General features: G+C 51.0%; 1 protein-coding gene across 7 annotated transcripts in view; it reads left to right on the forward strand.

Moving 5' to 3' along the window:
* NAV2 (neuron navigator 2) overlaps positions 1-17,323 on the forward strand; it is a 769,310-nt gene that overhangs the window by 742,541 nt on the left and 9,446 nt on the right. For all 7 annotated transcript variants that reach the window (XM_060105510.1, XM_060105512.1, XM_060105505.1 and 4 more), the window contains 9 exons: positions 478-640; positions 1,378-1,478; positions 3,591-3,686; positions 5,368-5,536; positions 9,383-9,618; positions 11,909-12,063; positions 12,264-12,335; positions 13,978-14,174; positions 15,097-15,215. In XM_060105510.1, coding sequence (XP_059961493.1) covers positions 478-640; positions 1,378-1,478; positions 3,591-3,686; positions 5,368-5,536; positions 9,383-9,618; positions 11,909-12,063; positions 12,264-12,335; positions 13,978-14,174; positions 15,097-15,215 — 1,308 coding nt within the window. The remainder of the gene's footprint in view (positions 1-477; positions 641-1,377; positions 1,479-3,590; positions 3,687-5,367; positions 5,537-9,382; positions 9,619-11,908; positions 12,064-12,263; positions 12,336-13,977; positions 14,175-15,096; positions 15,216-17,323) is intronic.

Raw genomic sequence — 17,323 nt, forward strand, 5'->3', positions numbered from 1 at the left:
TAAAGGCTCTGAGAAGTCCTGCAGTAAAGGTCTGGGTTGAGAAACCCAGAGTTTTCAAACTTCTTAGGTAAGACTTTTTCCACTTACTACCCAGATTCTGGGAAACATTTCTGAGGTCTTGTCAAAGGCCAGCTCTTGGACCCTCCTGTGCCAGAGAGATCTTGTGGGGGGACTTCCCTGGTGGTCCAGTGGTTAAGACTTCACCTTCCAATGCAGGCAGTGCGGGTTCGATCCCTGGTCGGGGCGCTAAGATCCCACATGCCTCAGAGCCCCCAAAAAAACCCAAAAGAGAGAGGTATTGTGTATGCAGCAAAGACAGTGACCACTGTTGAATCTCTCTGATGGTCTAACTTATTCTGCCTCCATGGCTGGGATATGCACTTGATCCCTGCAGGCAACTTTCAGTTCCCTCCTCCAGGAAAGGCTTGTTCGCATTGTACCTGCCTAGTAAGTGAGCTTCTCCCTTACCCTTCGCAGAGTGAAATAGAGAAGCTGAAAGCTGAGAATGACCGGCTGAAGTCGGAGTCTCAAGGCAGTGGCTGCAGCCGGGCGCCCTCCCAGGCGTCCCTCTCCACCTCCCCAAGGCAGTCCATGGGGCTCTCCCAGCACAGCCTGAACCTCGCTGAGTCCAGCAGCCTGGGTGAGTGGCGTCACAGGGCCTACAGCTGGCACTCTGGTCTCGAAGCAAGAGCCCCAAGATGAACAGATGAGCAGATCACATGGAGAGGCAGCAGGCGTGCGTGTGCTTAGGGTGTACGTGTGTGTGGGTGTGCGTCTGCTACCGACATGAGCCCAGCCATTAGACCGCTGTCATGCTTTGCTCCAGCGCCCCAACTTCTCCAAGCCATGAGCCCGGATCCCCTCGCCCACCGTGCTGAGTTCTGTTTGATCCATTTTAAGAGGCTGACCCGCAAGCTGTGTGCTGCATACCACCCGCCCCCTGCCCCACCTGCCCTTGGTAGCCGGGACGCTGGCTTGGTTTATGACCTTCCTGCCTTGGGGCTGGATTCAGGCTGGCTCGATAAGTAGCGAATGTGATCTAGGCAGATCACACAGATCTGTGTGTAAGCATTTCGAGGCTGATGCTTTGATTGATTATCCGTGACGCTGCTCCTGCTGTCGTTTTGGTTGAGTCTCCCTCGCACTTCCATTTGGCAAAGGTACATCGTCAGCCCGCTGGCTCCTTGATTGGTCCACTGTCGGTTTCTGTGGTTGCGTTCTGCATTCTGCCCTCTCCCCCCGCCACCCCCCATCCCACTTCCACTGCACCACGACACCTGGTTTGTCCCGCTGCTGTGCCCACAAGCAGCGGGGGTGTCAGGAAGCCAGCTTTGCTGTCCCCATGTGCCTAAGGCTGTTGATGTTTTCCATTCGCAGACATGTTGCTGGATGACACTGGTGAATGCCCGGCTCGGAAGGAAGGAGGCAGGCATGTTAAGATAGTTGTCAGCTTTCAGGAGGAAATGAAGTGGAAGGAGGTTAGTTGGATCCCTTACCCCGCTTGGCCTGTCCCTTCCCCAGGTAGAACTACCTAGCATAGTGATTCCATCATCACGCCCCATCCCCTCCTGAGCCTGAGGTGATTTGGAAATAGTTCTAACGCTTTCCCTAACTAACCCTACTCCCCAGCAGCATTTTGACACCGTGAAAGTGAGCCAGTGGCCCCTCCCTGTCTCTCGTGTTTGAAAAGCGTGTAAAGAGTTCTAAAAATGGTCTACACTGCACCACTTTCAAGTATCTAACTAAACACTAACATCAGTCAGAAATGGCTTTTCTGAATTTAGTATATTCCCAAGGCACTTCAAAGGCAGCTAAGCACATTTAGCACAGAAGGTTCAGAAGTAAGCCACCCAAATTCATCCGACCAAGAGCACCTGTTTTAATCCAGTCGTCAGAGGCTGCTGACCAAGTAGAAACTGGGAGGTAGAGGTGGTCAAGCCCAGGAGCACACAGGTGGCTAGCAGTGAAGATGGTGGGGCACCCCGACTCACCGAGGCTGGGGAATCTGAGTTTTCTGAGCAGTTTCTGTTCTCTTCCGGCGTCTAGAGGTCATATGCCCATACGTCAGAGACTGTTTTAGGGTGAGGGCAAGGGTTGACAGTCAAAGTTGATTTTTAGTTGTCAATTAAATCTAAAGGATGCTGAGAATGACCATCTCTCAGATAAGTGGGAAAAGACCTCCTGAGCCCCTCATGTAAGTCCCTTGAGGTTTTTGTGTATGCTTGTTAGTTCTGAGTATTTTAGCCAACACGCTATCGTAGGCTCTGAAAGCTTGGGAGCCTGCAGTGCCTATCAAAACAAAGCGTCTGGCTGGCTGTCTAGTCTCACTGATGAGGGTAGCCCCAGGATTTTGAGCTGCCAGGGGTCTGAGCATGATCTAGTTGAGAAAGATCCAAAAAATAGTTCCATTTTCAGAGCTTAGCTGGTAGAGTGATAGACTATCAAGGGGGAAGTCCATTCTTGTAACATTCTGTTAATAAACGCAAGTGGTATCTGTGAAGGCATTTTATTCTAATGATCATCAACACAAACAGATAGATCTTAAATTTTACGGAAGTCTGTCACTTTCCAAAATTATCTTGTTCTGGATCACCACAGCATCCAGATGAGGTTGGCTGCCCAGATTTTATCATCTCCATTTTACAGTTGAGAAGCCCGGGACCCAGGCATCACTTACCTAAGGCTGTAAGGCAAGTGATGGGGCCAGATCATCTCACTTCAAGACTGTTGCTCTTTTCTCTGCTGATTTTGCTTAACCGCCAAATACACCCCCTCCTCTCCCCACCTCCCTCCACTCTCCTAATTCTATATTCTTATCAGCATGTCAGATATTTTAAAACCAAACAAAATGGAATGTTCTATTAGTTTCCTTTAATCAGTGTGATCAGTTAGCCCCCACTATGCAGAGCCCTGTGGGCAGAGAGGCAAAAAAAGGAGAACAGAGATTATTTTTTATGAATTTCCTAGAGTTTTACTAGTTTTCTGAATTGGACATGTTTTAACTTTTAATTAGAAGAAAAGAAATCAATACTATTAAAAAACAGAAAAGAAGAAAAGAAAAAATAAAAATATCCTGAAGGAATTTAAGATCAAGCAAGGAGACAAACTTGATAGACAAATAAGACGAATACCTAAAAATAAAAAGTGCAGAATATATCATCATATAAGTTGTGTACAGAACTGTTGAAGCAGTGTGAGCTCTGAGCCTGGTGGGTTGATCATTGAAGGCTTCCTGGAAGAGGTGAGTTGGTAAGCAAGGTTTGGAAAGGGAGAGATGGCAGAAAGGAGAAGGGAGAGCATTCCCTGCAAAGGATGTGTGATCTACACACCATATGAGGTGCACAGTCAGTAGAAGGTTCTAGATTCCAGAGAGGAGATCCTCTCTTCCTAACCCACGGGTTGCTGTTTTAGCAATAGGGGAGGAAAGTGTTTAAGACCATTACATTCAGTCCAAGTTACATCTGGACAAATAGGGCTTTTATTCCCCTCTCAAACCACTGGCGGAGTTCTAAGACAATCTGAGTCTTCTGCTAACCTGAGTCAGAAAGGAGCCACCTGTTTTTCACCTGCGGACATTTCCTTTTCCTTAGGATTCCAGACCACACCTCTTTCTCATCGGCTGCATTGGAGTTAGTGGCAAGACGAAGTGGGATGTGCTCGACGGGGTAGTTAGACGGCTGTTCAAAGTAAGTGCTTCGTGAAGACAGCTACAGCAGTGTGCCCGAGCAGGGGCCTGGGCCTCGGGAGGGAAAGGGCGGTTTGTGGCCCGAACCTGATCATTCATCAGGCCTGTCCCCTCTCCCACATCCTTATGTTGCTGGGACTTGTCCCCTGGCCCTCAAGGGAACAGAAGGAGGATGGTAAGTATAGGCTGGTAACAGGACCAACTATTCTCATCTGCCCTTGACAGTGGTTGGCCAGCCAGGGAGAGGCATTTCCCTGGTCTCGAGCGATTATATGAGCCTCTCAGAGTGAACTGCTAATGTCTACATTCTCTTCACCTTAGAATTGTGTCCTGTTGAGTATGTTTTGCAGCGTGTGTTCTGGGGAAACGACATCATGTTTCCACCCCTCATTTTGGTAGGGGGATTTGATCCAACTTACCCTGCGTCCCATGCCAACACTTCAGACTCTGTGATTTGTGCTGTGCGTGACATTGACTTCTGATCCATGGCTGGTGTCAAGGCTGTTGGCACAGTTATTTTTCTCTTCATTCTAATCACATCACTGGAGTGGGTGTTTGCCACAGGAGAAATTACTAATGAGCATCTAGGTGAACCCTGACATACTGGGTGATTTGAAAGAAGCTTTTGGTACATTTTTTTCTATTGACCTGAAGTAGGTCAATAACCAGAAGTGTTCTTTAATCACATCCTCTGAGTATTAATAATAGCCCACATTTTTTGTGCCAGAGACCACATTGGTCTAGTTGAGTTCGTCTGATATCAAAACCTGACTTTTAACTAGTATACTCTAGTCTCCTGGCATCTAGACTCAGGTGGCTTCACAGAGAGAAAATTCTGTTCTTTGACCCAAGCTCACTTCCCATCTTGACAGGCCAGTCTGTAGAAATGAGACGGGGTGAGAGACAGGAATGGCTTAGAGCAGACCAAGCCTGCTGCCCCAGCCGAAACCTTATTTCTGCTGATGGACAGTTGGGACATCCCTGGATTAGAAAGACCACAGTTGGGGCTGAAAAGAGCCTGTGAGGCGTCACACGTGAGGAAGTGAGACCATTAAAGGTAGAGACTTGTTATCAGGATTCCACCTCAGTCTTGTGGCTACCACAGAGCCCATGGACTTCGTTCCAAGTTCACTGACCTAAAACCTTCTGGTCACTCATCTAAGATGGAACACTTTCCAAATTAAACACACGTTTGTTTGTTTAAAACTCTACGCTGCTTTTTTCTAGCAGCCCGGGGTTTTGTTCCCTTTGTCATTATATGGCCTTTGACCTGAACCAAAAGAAAGGGCTGGTGGAGAGATTTCTTGTCCGAATTACTTTTCCATGCATTTTCCAGCACCATTCACAGGTCCCAATGTCTTTAAGACTTCAGCTGAACTTATAGGAAAAGCAGCTTAACTTTTCAATGCTTGGTTCATCCAGACTAAATGTTCACCATCTTGTGAGGGTTTCCCACCCTCCCATCACTAACCGAATAAATCTGTACCTTAAGGGGCCTGTGATACGAGGGCATCCTCCCCAGAGAAAGTCAGCTCTTCTGCCTCTCGTTCCACAGCTCGATTTCAACTCAGGCATCAGCTGGGAAAGAGGAGAAGATGATCGTAAATCACCCAGTGAAGACGTGAGTCTTGGGCAGATTTTTCACCACATCTTTGACGGGGTCTTTATTTTATTTTTTCCAGGAGTACATCATTCACGTCGACCCCGTGAGTCAGCTGGGGCTGAACTCTGATAGTGTCCTCGGCTACAGCATTGGGGACATCAAGCGCAGCAACACCTCTGAGACCCCTGAGCTTCTTCCCTGTGGCTACCTGGTTGGAGAGAACACAACCATCTCTGTGGCCGTCAAAGGTAATCCAGCCCATTGCAGGGGTGGGAGCTTCCAGAATGGTAGGTTTTGTTCTGTGACTTGGCACGGGAACCTGTGGCCATGATTCTGTTTGTGCGTGTATATGTGGGTTGTATTTTTTCCCCATCCACCAGAGTTACTCTTACCTAAGCAAGTTGAACAGTCTTCAGCTTTTTCAGCAACCGTGGGAAACAAATAATTTTAGTTTATTGATGAAATTACATAACAATAGGTGCCATTAGCCTTATGACTCTGAGATGAGGGAATCTTAATAACCCTGTTGAAACGGGGCTCCACTGATACCAGTGAGTTTACTCTTGCCTTGGATGCAGTCCCATTCTACAGATGGGAAACCACGATGCTCTGTGGGCCAGAGAGGAGTTGCTCGGCGCACCCTGCGGAAGCAATGAAGCTCCTGCCCACGCACAATGCTGTTCGAGCCCCCAACTGCCTCATCACGTAGAGAGGCTACGCCCGAGGCTCAAGTTCTGTGGAACTTTAGACTCACAAAGTATTTTGGGGGGAACAAAAAGTTTCATGGCCAAATAAGTCCAGCATCATTATTCCCATACAGGTTCTCTAAAGCCTCTGTCCTTTAATGTCCTGACTCTTGCCATTAAAAAACCTGTGTGGGGCTTCCCTGGTGGTGCAGTGGTTGAGAGTCCGCCTGCCGATGCAGGGGACACGGGTTCGTGCCCCGGTCTGGGAAGATCCCACATGCCACAGAGCAACTGGGCCCGTGAGCCATGGCTGCTGAGCCTGTGCATCCGGACCCTGTGCTCCACAACGGGAGAGGCCACAGCAGTAAGAGGCCCGCGTACCACACACACACACAAAAAACTGTGTGATCCAGTCTGACACAAATGCATTTGACTGCGAAACCCCTTTTTCCTATATTTTATGAACCACTTAAAGAAGAGATTGCTAAACACTGTCCTAAGCTCAGCCTTCATGGTATCTTATTTCTTCCCTGTAAGGCATTAATCTTGACTGTAGTTTTGGGGTTGTTTGAGGCAAGCTTTGTTTCCTAACTGGGAGGTTTTCTAAAAGCACCCCAACATTCCTCATCAGCAGGAATGAAGGTCTTGCTCCCCTGGTGACCAGTAACATGTTCCTGTTTGGGTCTCACACATAGCCTTATCTTGTCGGCATTCCATAATTGTGGCCTTGGGCTGCAAGTGACAGAAACCTACTCAAAACTAGCTTTAGCCGGAAGGAAACATACAGGCTCAGGTACCTGGAAGATCCAGGTATAGGCTTCAGGTGCAGCTGGATCCAGGTGCTCCAGCAATGCCATCAGGATCAGGCCTATCTCGGCTTTGCTTATTTTTTGAGCTTTCTGCACATAGCCGGTGAATGGCCCAGATTTATCCTTCTAGCTTAGGAACCTAGAAGAAAGAGAATGTCTTTCTGGACAAGTGTGACAGTAAATTCTTAAGGGTGATTCTGGCCCACCATGGGTCAAATGCTTATCACCAAATCAGTCGTTGTGACCAGGGAGAGGCTTTGGCCCAGCCTGGTCACAAGCCCACCCCTTTGGTGGGTGAAGGTGCTGGGTCAGCCCTTCTTGGACCAGCTGGAATGAACTACTTGCAAGAAAGAAGAGTCCCGGGCTTCCCTGGTGGCGCAGTGGTTGAGAGTCCGCCTGCCGATGCAGGGGGTGCGGGTTCGTGCCCCGGTCCGGGAGGATCCCACATGCCATGGAGCGGCTGGGCCCGTGAGCCGTGGCCGCTGAGCCTGTGCGTCAGGAGCCTGTGCTCCGCAACGGGAGAGGCCACAACAGTGAGAGGCCCGCAAAAAAAAAAAAAAGAAAAGAAAGAAAGAAGAGTCCCACTACAAAGAGCAGCATGGACATATATACACTACCAAACGTAAGGTAGATAGCTAGTGGGAAGCAGCCGCATAGCACAGGGAGATCAGCTCGGTGCTTTGTGACCGCCTGGAGGGGTGGGATAGGGAGGGTGGGAGGGAGACGCAAAAGGGAGGGGATATGGGAACATATGTATATGTATAACTGATTAAATTTGTTATAAAGCAAAAAAAAAAAAAAAAAAAGAGTCCCACTACAAGGGGAAGGAGGGAGGGCTGCCAGGCACACTTTAACAACAACTGTCCACTCCAAGAACCCTTTAGGGAAAGCCTGATACACCATGACTTTAAACTGCGTTTCAACCACGCTGGCGAGCAGGTGAGCACTGCAAGCCCTGAAGGGTAAAAGGAGTGACCCGTTGCTGAGATCAGACCAAACCTCTGTAGAAACAGCGACAGGATTATCTGCTTCCCAAACAGGCCACCTCACCACGGAGCCTAAGCTGTTGCTGCTCTCAGCACATCAAGTTGTTTTAGCATCTCTAGAGATCAGCTCGGGTGTACTTTTAAGCGATACCTGACTCTTCTGTTTTCCTGTGGTGCTTGACACTTATGCCTTCAAGGCACTGAAAACCACTCAAGGATTTGAGCTAAAAGAGATCCGTGAGCTGCAGATGATTCACTTCAGTGGTACCGGGGGCAGGGGCTGTGGCTTTGTGTGCTCTGAAGTGAGTTCGTCTGCAAAGTAGTCACTGCCAGGGGGTTTTTAACAAGAGACTGAGACAGCAATGTAGATGCAAAGAGAGGGGTTTCAGTGTGTTTTAATCACTGCCCCGTGTTTGTTATTAAGTTTAGACAGGAGACCCTATCCTCCATATTTTGCACCAAACTTTGAGCCCATGTAGGCTCTATTGAGACCAGTTCTAGGAAAGTCTTAGGCCTGTATCCAGAAGATCTCATTTGGGATCCTTCATCAGGATGATTCTAGAACAGTCACTGTGCTATCTTTGGTTGGGGAAGATTGGAAACAAATGTATAGATGCGTTAGGGGGGTCTGTTTGCAGTGAATTAATTATGTGGATGGAAGATGCTACTGTAAAACAGAATAAGTGCTTTTCAGTTTATTTTTTGCCTACATAGAGTGTTTTCTTGAGGTGCTTTTTTAATAGAATTGCCTTAGGTTCTGGATAAGTAACCTTGGCTGGATCCTCTCTTGGGAATGACATGAAGAAAACAGCTCTTGTAAAGCCAACAGCCCTGAGTAATGAAGTTGTCCCAGGCGGGGAGGGGGAAAGATGTTTCCTCTTGTTGTTGGAGAGGCTTAGCCTAGGTCTGCCAGTATTCACATCCCCAAATCAAATGGTCCCACCTTGCGTTTTTCCTCATTTTAACGATAAAGTGTTGATACCTTCATGGTGTATGTGAGTGTGGACAGCAGCGGCACCTGGCGTGCAGGAAAAAACAGGGTGAAAGGCTTCCCTGGTGGCGCAGTAGTTGAGAGTCCGCCTGCTGATGCAGGGGACACAGGTTCGTGCCCCGGTCCAGGAAGATCCCACATGCCGCGGAGTGGCTAGGCCCCTGAGCCGTGTCCGCTGAGCCTGCGCATCCGGAGCCTGTGCTCCGCAACGCGAGAGGCCACAACAGTGAGAGGCCTGTGTACCGCAAAAAAAAAAAAAAAAAAAAACAGGGTGAAGAGGCAGCCCCAGGGTCTGGGTGGACACGGGGGGTTCACGTTTGGTTTGAGCCAACACCACCGGTAATGGTAAATCCAGAAAGACAAGTAGGTTCAAAGTCTCGTGAATTCTGCAGAGGATGGATGAGGACTGAGGGGCCACATGTTAAAGGTGAATCTGTGGGGGGGGCAGTCAGCCAAGCCAGGAGCCGGAGCACATCGTGCTGGTGAAGGGAGCCTGCGGTGTCCCTGGGTGGGCGGGGCTGCCCAGGAAAGGGATAGCCTTGTGTTTTGGCAGTTCCAGGTGGGCAGGCACAGAGAGCCACCCTCTCTGCAGGGCTGCGAACACTTCCTCTCTCAAACACAGGGCTCGCGGAAAACAGCCTGGACTCGCTGGTGTTCGAGTCCCTGATCCCCAAGCCCATCCTGCAGCGCTATGTCTCCCTGCTGGTGGAGCACCGGCGGATCATCCTCTCCGGGCCCAGCGGCACTGGGAAGACCTACCTGGCCAACCGGCTGTCAGAGTACCTGGTGCTCCGGGAGGGACGGGAGCTGACAGACGGGATCATCGCCACCTTCAATGTGGACCACAAGTCCAGCAAGGTGAGGAGGTCGTTCAGAGGCTGCTGCTTAGCCCTTTGAGAACTAGTGATGCCACCACCCCCGTGATGGCAAAGCAGCATTTCCTACAATGCTCACCTTTGATGGTTATCAAAGCCTGGGGAAGGAGGTCAGAATGGAACTAGCAGAAAGGAAGACCTAGATCCAAAACTTCCCAGCAAGAAGTTCCATGTGTAAGTCGATGTAGTTCATTTCTTACTTCCCTCTGTGAGTTGGGCACGATGCTCAGTACTGGTAGTTCTTTAAGGTCAACCCAGATGCTTCCACTTCCGTTTACCAAAAATTCATCACGTGCCTACTAGGTTCTCTTGTTTTTCCAGAACAAAACCTTCTTTTGTGGAACAACAATAATAAGAACAACAACAGCTCGCATTTGCAGACTGCTTACCCTGGGAGCAGCAAACTGAACGCCCCACAGCAGGACCTTTAAGGAAGTAGTTGTCACAATCCCATTTTATAGATGAGGAAACTGAGGCTCGAGGCAGATGACCATGTACCTAAAGCCACTCAGATAGTACTGAGCGGTAGACTGGAGCTCAAGTCAGTGTCTTAGACCCCAGAGCCAGCAAATAGGCTTGATCCTGCCTCACAGGGAGCAGTGGAAACGTTCGGACAGCCTGACCTAGTCCCAGCCTAGGATTAGGAGGTGTTTTCTCAAACTTGTTCATTATCCATGCAGTGGTTGTTGATGGTTGATTCACTCTGACTGGCCAAAGGGGCCGGGAAGTCAAAGGTGAATTGGAAGTGATTCTTTCACCTTTAAGAATCACCTGGCATCCTTGAAGATGCAGCTCCCCGACCTCATTCCTAGATGATCTGTTTCAGGAGGTTGTGTGGGGCTGGGAATTTGTACCACAAGTTCTCCAGGTGACGTGGACACAGGGGCAGGACTACGGGAAGTGGTCAGAGCCCCTGTACCAAGATCCTCTGTGAATAAGCTCAGGGAAGGCGCCCTCTCCCGGGACCAGCGAGAGAAGGATCCTAGGCACGTGGCTGGAGGTCGAGCCAGGCTTGAATTCAGCCCCCACTCACTCCCCTTGGCCAGGCACCCTTGTACAGAGCACAGCTCCCCAACTATACCCTGCAAGCCTGCATGAGGAAGAGAGGGCTCCGAGCCTCAGGATCCGTGGCCTTGTCAAGTGCCAGAGGCCAAGAACCCATAGTGGAGAGGAACTAAAAGGGAAGATAACTAGTAACTTTAAACATTGGGCTGCTTCTATCACTAAAAGCCACATTTTGACTTAAAAGGGAGGCGTGTGTGTGTGTAGGAAGCAGAGGAGATATGACCCCCTCGAGCATCCAAGCCAGCGTGCAGGACAGTGGCCTGGGGAGGCGCCCACACCGAGTCCAGATCCAGCCCTGCCGCCGACCCTCTGTGCCATCCCAGGCTGCTCACCTGACTGAGGGATGCCTCAGCTTCCTCATCTGTAACATGGAGAGTCATAGCGCCCACCCCAGTGGGTTATTGTGGGGCACAGAAGTTCATACGTGTGAGGTCCCAGAGCCGTGCCTGGCGCAAGGTCACTCCATCCTCAGGAAGTTGTTCTGGGTTCGCTGGCTGGCCCTTAGCTCACCGTTTTGGCCCTTCCCCATCGCACGTTCTTCTTTCTCTTCCTTTTCTGACGCGCCCCTTGCCCCAGCCGTGCTGAGCTGTGTTCTAGTGCCAGTTCCAAACAGTGCCCTGCCCATTCTTCACAGTTAAGGCCAAAGGTTCCCCTTTCACCCAGACCTTCCAAGGCCCCCCATGCGTGGAGACCACCCCCGCCTGCACCATTCACTGTCTGTCTGCCCCAGCACTAATCAGCAGTACATATGTGTGTTTGGGGGCAAGGGGGTCCTTTGCTGTGCTGATTCATCAAGGGCTTCTGTGTAGATGGCCCTCAGGCAGTGCTGTGGATTAGAGAGATGTATGAGGCACTTGCCCTCAGGAGCTTCCTGGGAGGTTGGCAGAGTAAGAAATAGTAGTGCTTCTAGAGGGTGCTGGAGCAGGTACAGCACCACGCCTGGGCACCCCCAGGGTGCCTGCTCTTGCCCAGGTTTTCTGTTGCCTAGTGAATTCCAGAAGCCAGGGCCCAGGCCTTCCTCACCACTCCCCCGCCCGCACCCCCTGCGCCCAGGCAGATGCCCTGTAGCGGACAGGCATTCAGCAGCGGTTACCGTGAGGCCTCAGGAAGGGCCCCTCTGCCGGTGCCGGCCCGGGGCAGGGGAAGGCCCCGAGTACGTGCGTCTTCCTGGGGGCGTTCACCCACTCATTCCTGCCTGGCCTCCGCAGGAATTGCGCCAGTACCTGTCCAACCTCGCCGACCAGTGCGCCAGCGAGAACAACGCTGTGGACATGCCTCTGGTCATCATCCTGGACAACCTGCATCACGTCAGCTCCCTGGGCGAGATCTTCAACGGGCTGCTCAACTGCAAGGACCACAAATGGTAAAGGCAGCTCTGGACCTCGTGTCCCCTGGGAGAGATGTGTGCTACAGGGGGTAGGAGCGCTGCACGCACGTGGCAGGGAGGGGCTGGGGCCACATGGGGGGAGGGACAGCAGCCAGCAGCCATCTACCTAGGCCCTTAGATGCCCCGGGACGCTGCGACACCTTCTCCAGCTCTCTTACCCTTCATTTCCCCCGCAGCCCTTACATAATTGGCACAATGAACCAGGCTACCTCTTCTACCCCCAACCTGCAGCTTCATCATAACTTCAGGTAAGGAGTCATTTTTTGAGTACCTGCTGTATGCCGGGAACTGTGAGCATTTTTCCCAGCTTCACTCATTTGATTCTCACAAAAGCCTCAAGTCGTTAAATTTATCATTCGCAGTTTACAAATGGGGAGAATTAAGTGGTTTGTGTGAGGTCACACAGCCAGTCGATGGCAGGGCTGACTTGCACCCAGATCTCTTTGATGCTAAGTCCTGGGACAGCAGTGCCCCGGGGGCAGGCCTGGGCAGGGACTGTCGTCATGCAGCCCTGCACATCACCAATGGCACGTCTGTCTGTCCCAAGTGGGCGTGAGCAGTGAAAGCCCCTGCTTATGAATATCTTCATGGAGCAGGTCTGTGGCCTTCGAGCTCCAGCTGCTGTGAACCCTGTGCCCCAGCCCCGTACCCAGCTACCCCACTGCTGGGCTGTGGGACTTCTGCCATGCTAGGTTGTGTGGCCTCTCGCCTTGCCGTTGCAAAATGCCCTTTGCCCGGTGCTGACACTCAGCTCACTCCATATACTGCTCCCCTGCCTGGGGCCTTAGGTAAGGATGAACAGCCGTCTCCTGGGGTGAGACCCCCCCCTCCACCGGGCTCATTTTCATGGCCATTCTGCTGGCATCCCTGTTGAAAGTAGAATTGCAGTTATCAGAGAAATACCAGCCCCGCCAGGTCACTGAGATCATGGGTCACCTCTGCATCCAGGCTGTCCCAGTCTTATGCACGCTTTCTCTTGAATGTCCCTCAAGACCTTTCTGCGCCTGCTTCCCCCGTCACCGCCACATCATCTCCCAGCACACTGTTGCAGTCATTTTCTAACCAGTATGCCTGCCTGCCCCTTGGTCCCCCTGCAGGCCATCCTCTGTGCCAGTGGCAACCGGAGTGAACATTCTAGAATTCAAATCTGACTGTAAATCCTCATGCAAGGAGTCCTTCAATGACTCCCCATTGCCTCCAGAATGAAATCCAGGCCCCTTAGGTTGGCTGGTCAAGTCCAAACTCTGGTTACACTGAATCTCTGGCAGTTTCCCCGAACACCCCACACTACTGCTCATGCCTTTGCAGATGCTGCAGCATGCCCTGCACCCCACCGCCGCCCCAGCCCCTGCTCCTGCCTTGCCTCGTGTGGCTGCTCCATTCATCTCCTTTGGTCTCAGCTCAGATGTCCCCTCCTCTGAGGAGCCTTCCTTGATTCCCCAGGTTTCATCATCTCTCGTTCCTCTTATCTGCCTCCTCTGCTAGACTGTGAGCTCCTGGGGAACAGGGACTGTGTCTGAGTCATTGTTACAGCCCCACAGCCCAGCACGGAACCCGTCACAAGCACAGGGGGCAATTAGCTCAGTGGTCAGAGCTCAGCCTCTGGAGTTGGACTGTCTTGGTTCTATTCTTAGCTCTTCTGTTGACTAGCTGTTTGATCTTGAACAAGTTGCATAACCTGTCTGTGCCTCAGAATTTCTACCTGTAAAATGGGTGGCAATCATATCCATGACACAGGGTTGCTGTGAGGTGTTGTGAATTGATATATGTTCAGTGTCCAGAAGAGTCCAGTTTGAGTATTAACATATGCACCTTCCAGCTCTAGTGAGCTTTGATTCGTGAGGTTGGCCATAGTCCTTGTCATGGAAAAGGGTTCCTGACTTCTTCCAGGTGGGTGCTGTGTGCCAACCACACGGAGCCCGTGAAGGGTTTCCTGGGCCGGTTCCTGAGGCGGAAGCTCATGGAGACGGAGATCGGTGGGCGGGTACGGAACGTGGAGCTGGTGAAAGTCATCGACTGGATTCCCAAGGTCTGGCATCACCTCAACCGCTTCCTGGAGGCTCACAGCTCCTCGGACGTCACCATAGGTGGGGAGGGGAGGCCGGGTGGGTGCCGACAGGCGGGCTGGCAGGGGAGGGAAGTACTGCTCCCGGGGCCCTGGCCTCCTCGGGTGGCTGTCCCTGGGCTGGATGCTGCACTGGCCACATGGATAGAGAAGGGGACAGAAGGACAGGCACAGCCTGGACAGACCCCGGGCCGCCCTGCACCCACATCCCGGGGCTGTCTGTGCCCTTCTCTCCTGCCCAGGGCTCTGGGGCTGATGAGCAGCAGAGAGAAGTGTCCAGCCCCAGGCTGGTGCAGAAACTACGGGCTCAGAGAGGGGCCCCCACCCCGAGGCTCCCCCAGGTGGAAACCACCCTGTGGGATTGGCTTTGCTTTATAAATAAAGTAATGCTATCGACATTCCTAAAGCTTAAGCTTCAGAGAAAAGAAAAAGATCACTGGTCATCCCACCATCCTGATGTAATCATTGTAATTCGAGCTTATTTTTTCTGTCCCTGTCCATACATGTTTTATGTAGTTGCAGTCATAGTGTACATACAGTATGTTCTTTTTATTTTCGCTTCACATTGTCTCATGAGCATTCTGTATTGCTCTGCAAAATAATTACTCTGCGAAATAATCAAATGTGGGTGCACCGTCACTTCCTTAACTGTTTCTGTTCTCTCGGACATCGACTGTGCTTCCAGTTGCAAAGGTTAGGACCAATAACATCTCAACGAACATCTTTCTGTATAAAGCCTTGCCTCCCTTTGGGGTGATTCCTGAGAGGAACGCGGTCCCAGGGTGGGGTTAGGGAGCCCAAGCGTCCTGCTCTGTGCCCACCACGTGGCAGGTGGTATTTCTGCTCTCACTCAGAAAATGCAGGGTCCCTCCTTTGAGGGGGGCCCGGGCTGGCTTCTCCTGCCCCCCCGTTTCAGTCTGACTGATGTTCCCTGTGGTCCCCAGGCCCCCGGCTCTTCCTGTCGTGCCCCATCGACGTGGATGGTTCCAGGGTGTGGTTCACCGACCTGTGGAACTACTCAATCATCCCCTATCTCCTAGAAGCCGTCAGAGAAGGACTCCAGGTAAGAAGCACACTGCCCACTGACCTCCTCAAAGTTCGAGGGACTGTTCTAGTGACGAGAAGGGTTGTCTTTATCTCCCTCTTCAGAAATCTGACTGACGTGGGGTGACAACCCCTCACCTGTGAAGCCATCCATCCAGCGCAGTGTAAGAGACACTGGGCTGCGAATCCTGGCTCTGCCACTGTTAGCTGTGTGACCCTAAGCAAGTCATCCAGCCTCTCTCTGCCATAGTGCCCTCATCGATGGAAGAGAGAACGATAGTACTGTGCCACAAAGAGTTATTGCCAGGGTTCAGTGACATCATGGCCATCGAGTGCTCAGCATAGTGAGTGCACAAGGACTGGAATATGGCACTTCACAGTTTGCAAAGCATCTGCTGTTTGGTTCAAGCTGTGCATTTGTCCTGGGGTTAGGCAGAGATTTTTTGGTTTTATCCCCATTTTTTAAGAGAAAATTATGGCTCAGAGTGAATAAGTGACTTGTCCAAGGTGAGGAAGTGAAACTTGAAGAATCTGGGATTTGCATCCAGGCCTCAGGTTCTTGGCCCTAAGCCCCACGGCACTCGCTGCCTGACACCAGGACCCCTCACAGGTGACCCTGGGCCCACGTGGCTGCCCATCCCTCCTGCCCTGCTGCAGCTGGAAAGCCCAGATCCTTCCTTCACTTCTCACTCAACCCAGGGGCTAATGCTAGGAGCTTAGCAGTAAGTTGGAGATTGTAACAGTTTTATTGTTGAGTCTGGAGGTGGCCTGAGAAGGTTGTCGGCTTTCAGGACCACTCTGAGTAATTAGCAGGCATCACGCACAGCCAAATAGTCCAGGAACCAGCTTAACAGCCGGGTTTCTGAGGGCTGTGTTTCCTCAGTACCAGACAGTGGGAGACACACCATGCTGGTGGAGGACCTGGGGCGGGGGTGTGTGCACACCCACATGCACATGTGTGACGGCACACCTTAATGGCTTCCGTCAGGGTTTGACATTTGTGTACGTTTAGCTGAGCCTGGCGAATGTTCAGCTGCTTTGTATCTGTAACATGCAGCAGCACTGAGGGTCTTCGGAGACATTCAGGACAACCAGGGCTTGAAAAGGAAGGTGCTGCGGCTCTGGTCACTGGTATTTCATTGAACTGGAGCATGTAGACTGCGTATTCAAGCCACCGTGTTCAAATATAAGTGATTATGAAGACAGAGAGTAGCAAGAAATTCGGCAATCCCTTGACCGGCCTTAGTTTCCAGTGTCTGAAGATCATTAATTGATGGCAGCATTTTTTAAAAATTATAATTGACATACAGTATATTAGTTTCAGGCAGACAACATAGTGATTTGATATTTTTGTACATTACGAAATTACACTCTGGTAAGTCTAGTTACCATCTGTCACCGTACAGAGTTATTACTATATTATTGACTATATTCCCTCTGCTGTACATTACATCCCCATGGCTTATTTATTTCACAGCTGGAAGTTTATACCTCTTAATGCCCTTCAGCTATTTCTCCCATTGATGGCAGCATTTCTATTTTGTCGAATGTGGCTTTTGAAAGAAAATAATGAAAGATTTCAGATCTGTCAGTGGACTCTCTTTAGGTAGAAAAATTCACTGGGTAAAGTAGCCATAATTTAGTCTTTACTCAAATGGATTTGTTAGGACCGCAAACCCAAACAGCCACCCAGTCACTCCTGTTTTCTTGGGATGCCCCTCCTACTAGATTCTTGGAGTCTGTTTCGTTCCAGAAGCCTCTCTCTCTTCCCATCAGGGACTTGCGGGGACTGCAGTAGAAATCTGTGCTGCTCGTTGGAAGCCACAGGAATTGCAGGGGAGGAAGGGGCACTGTTGCCTTCTGTTTCTGCCTCGCCTCTCACTTCTCCCCTTTGCTCCTTTGCCCAAATACGTCTCCTGGTGCAGGACAGGAGTGACCTAGAGTGTGCTTGGAAAAAGTCATGGGTGCTGTTGAATAAAGCACGTGGGTGCCCAAGGAGGCACCAACCAGGAGGGGTAGGCTTTGCTCTAGCCTCCAGCTACACAGCAGAGGCCCCTCGTTGGTCCTCGTTAAGGATGGACAGTGCTAAGGCCCTGCTCCTTGGACCTCAGCTTGAAAGAAGACCTT

This window comes from Mesoplodon densirostris, chromosome 7 (genome assembly GCF_025265405.1).
Source record: "Mesoplodon densirostris isolate mMesDen1 chromosome 7, mMesDen1 primary haplotype, whole genome shotgun sequence".
NCBI classification, from domain to species: Eukaryota; Metazoa; Chordata; class Mammalia; order Artiodactyla; family Ziphiidae; genus Mesoplodon; species Mesoplodon densirostris.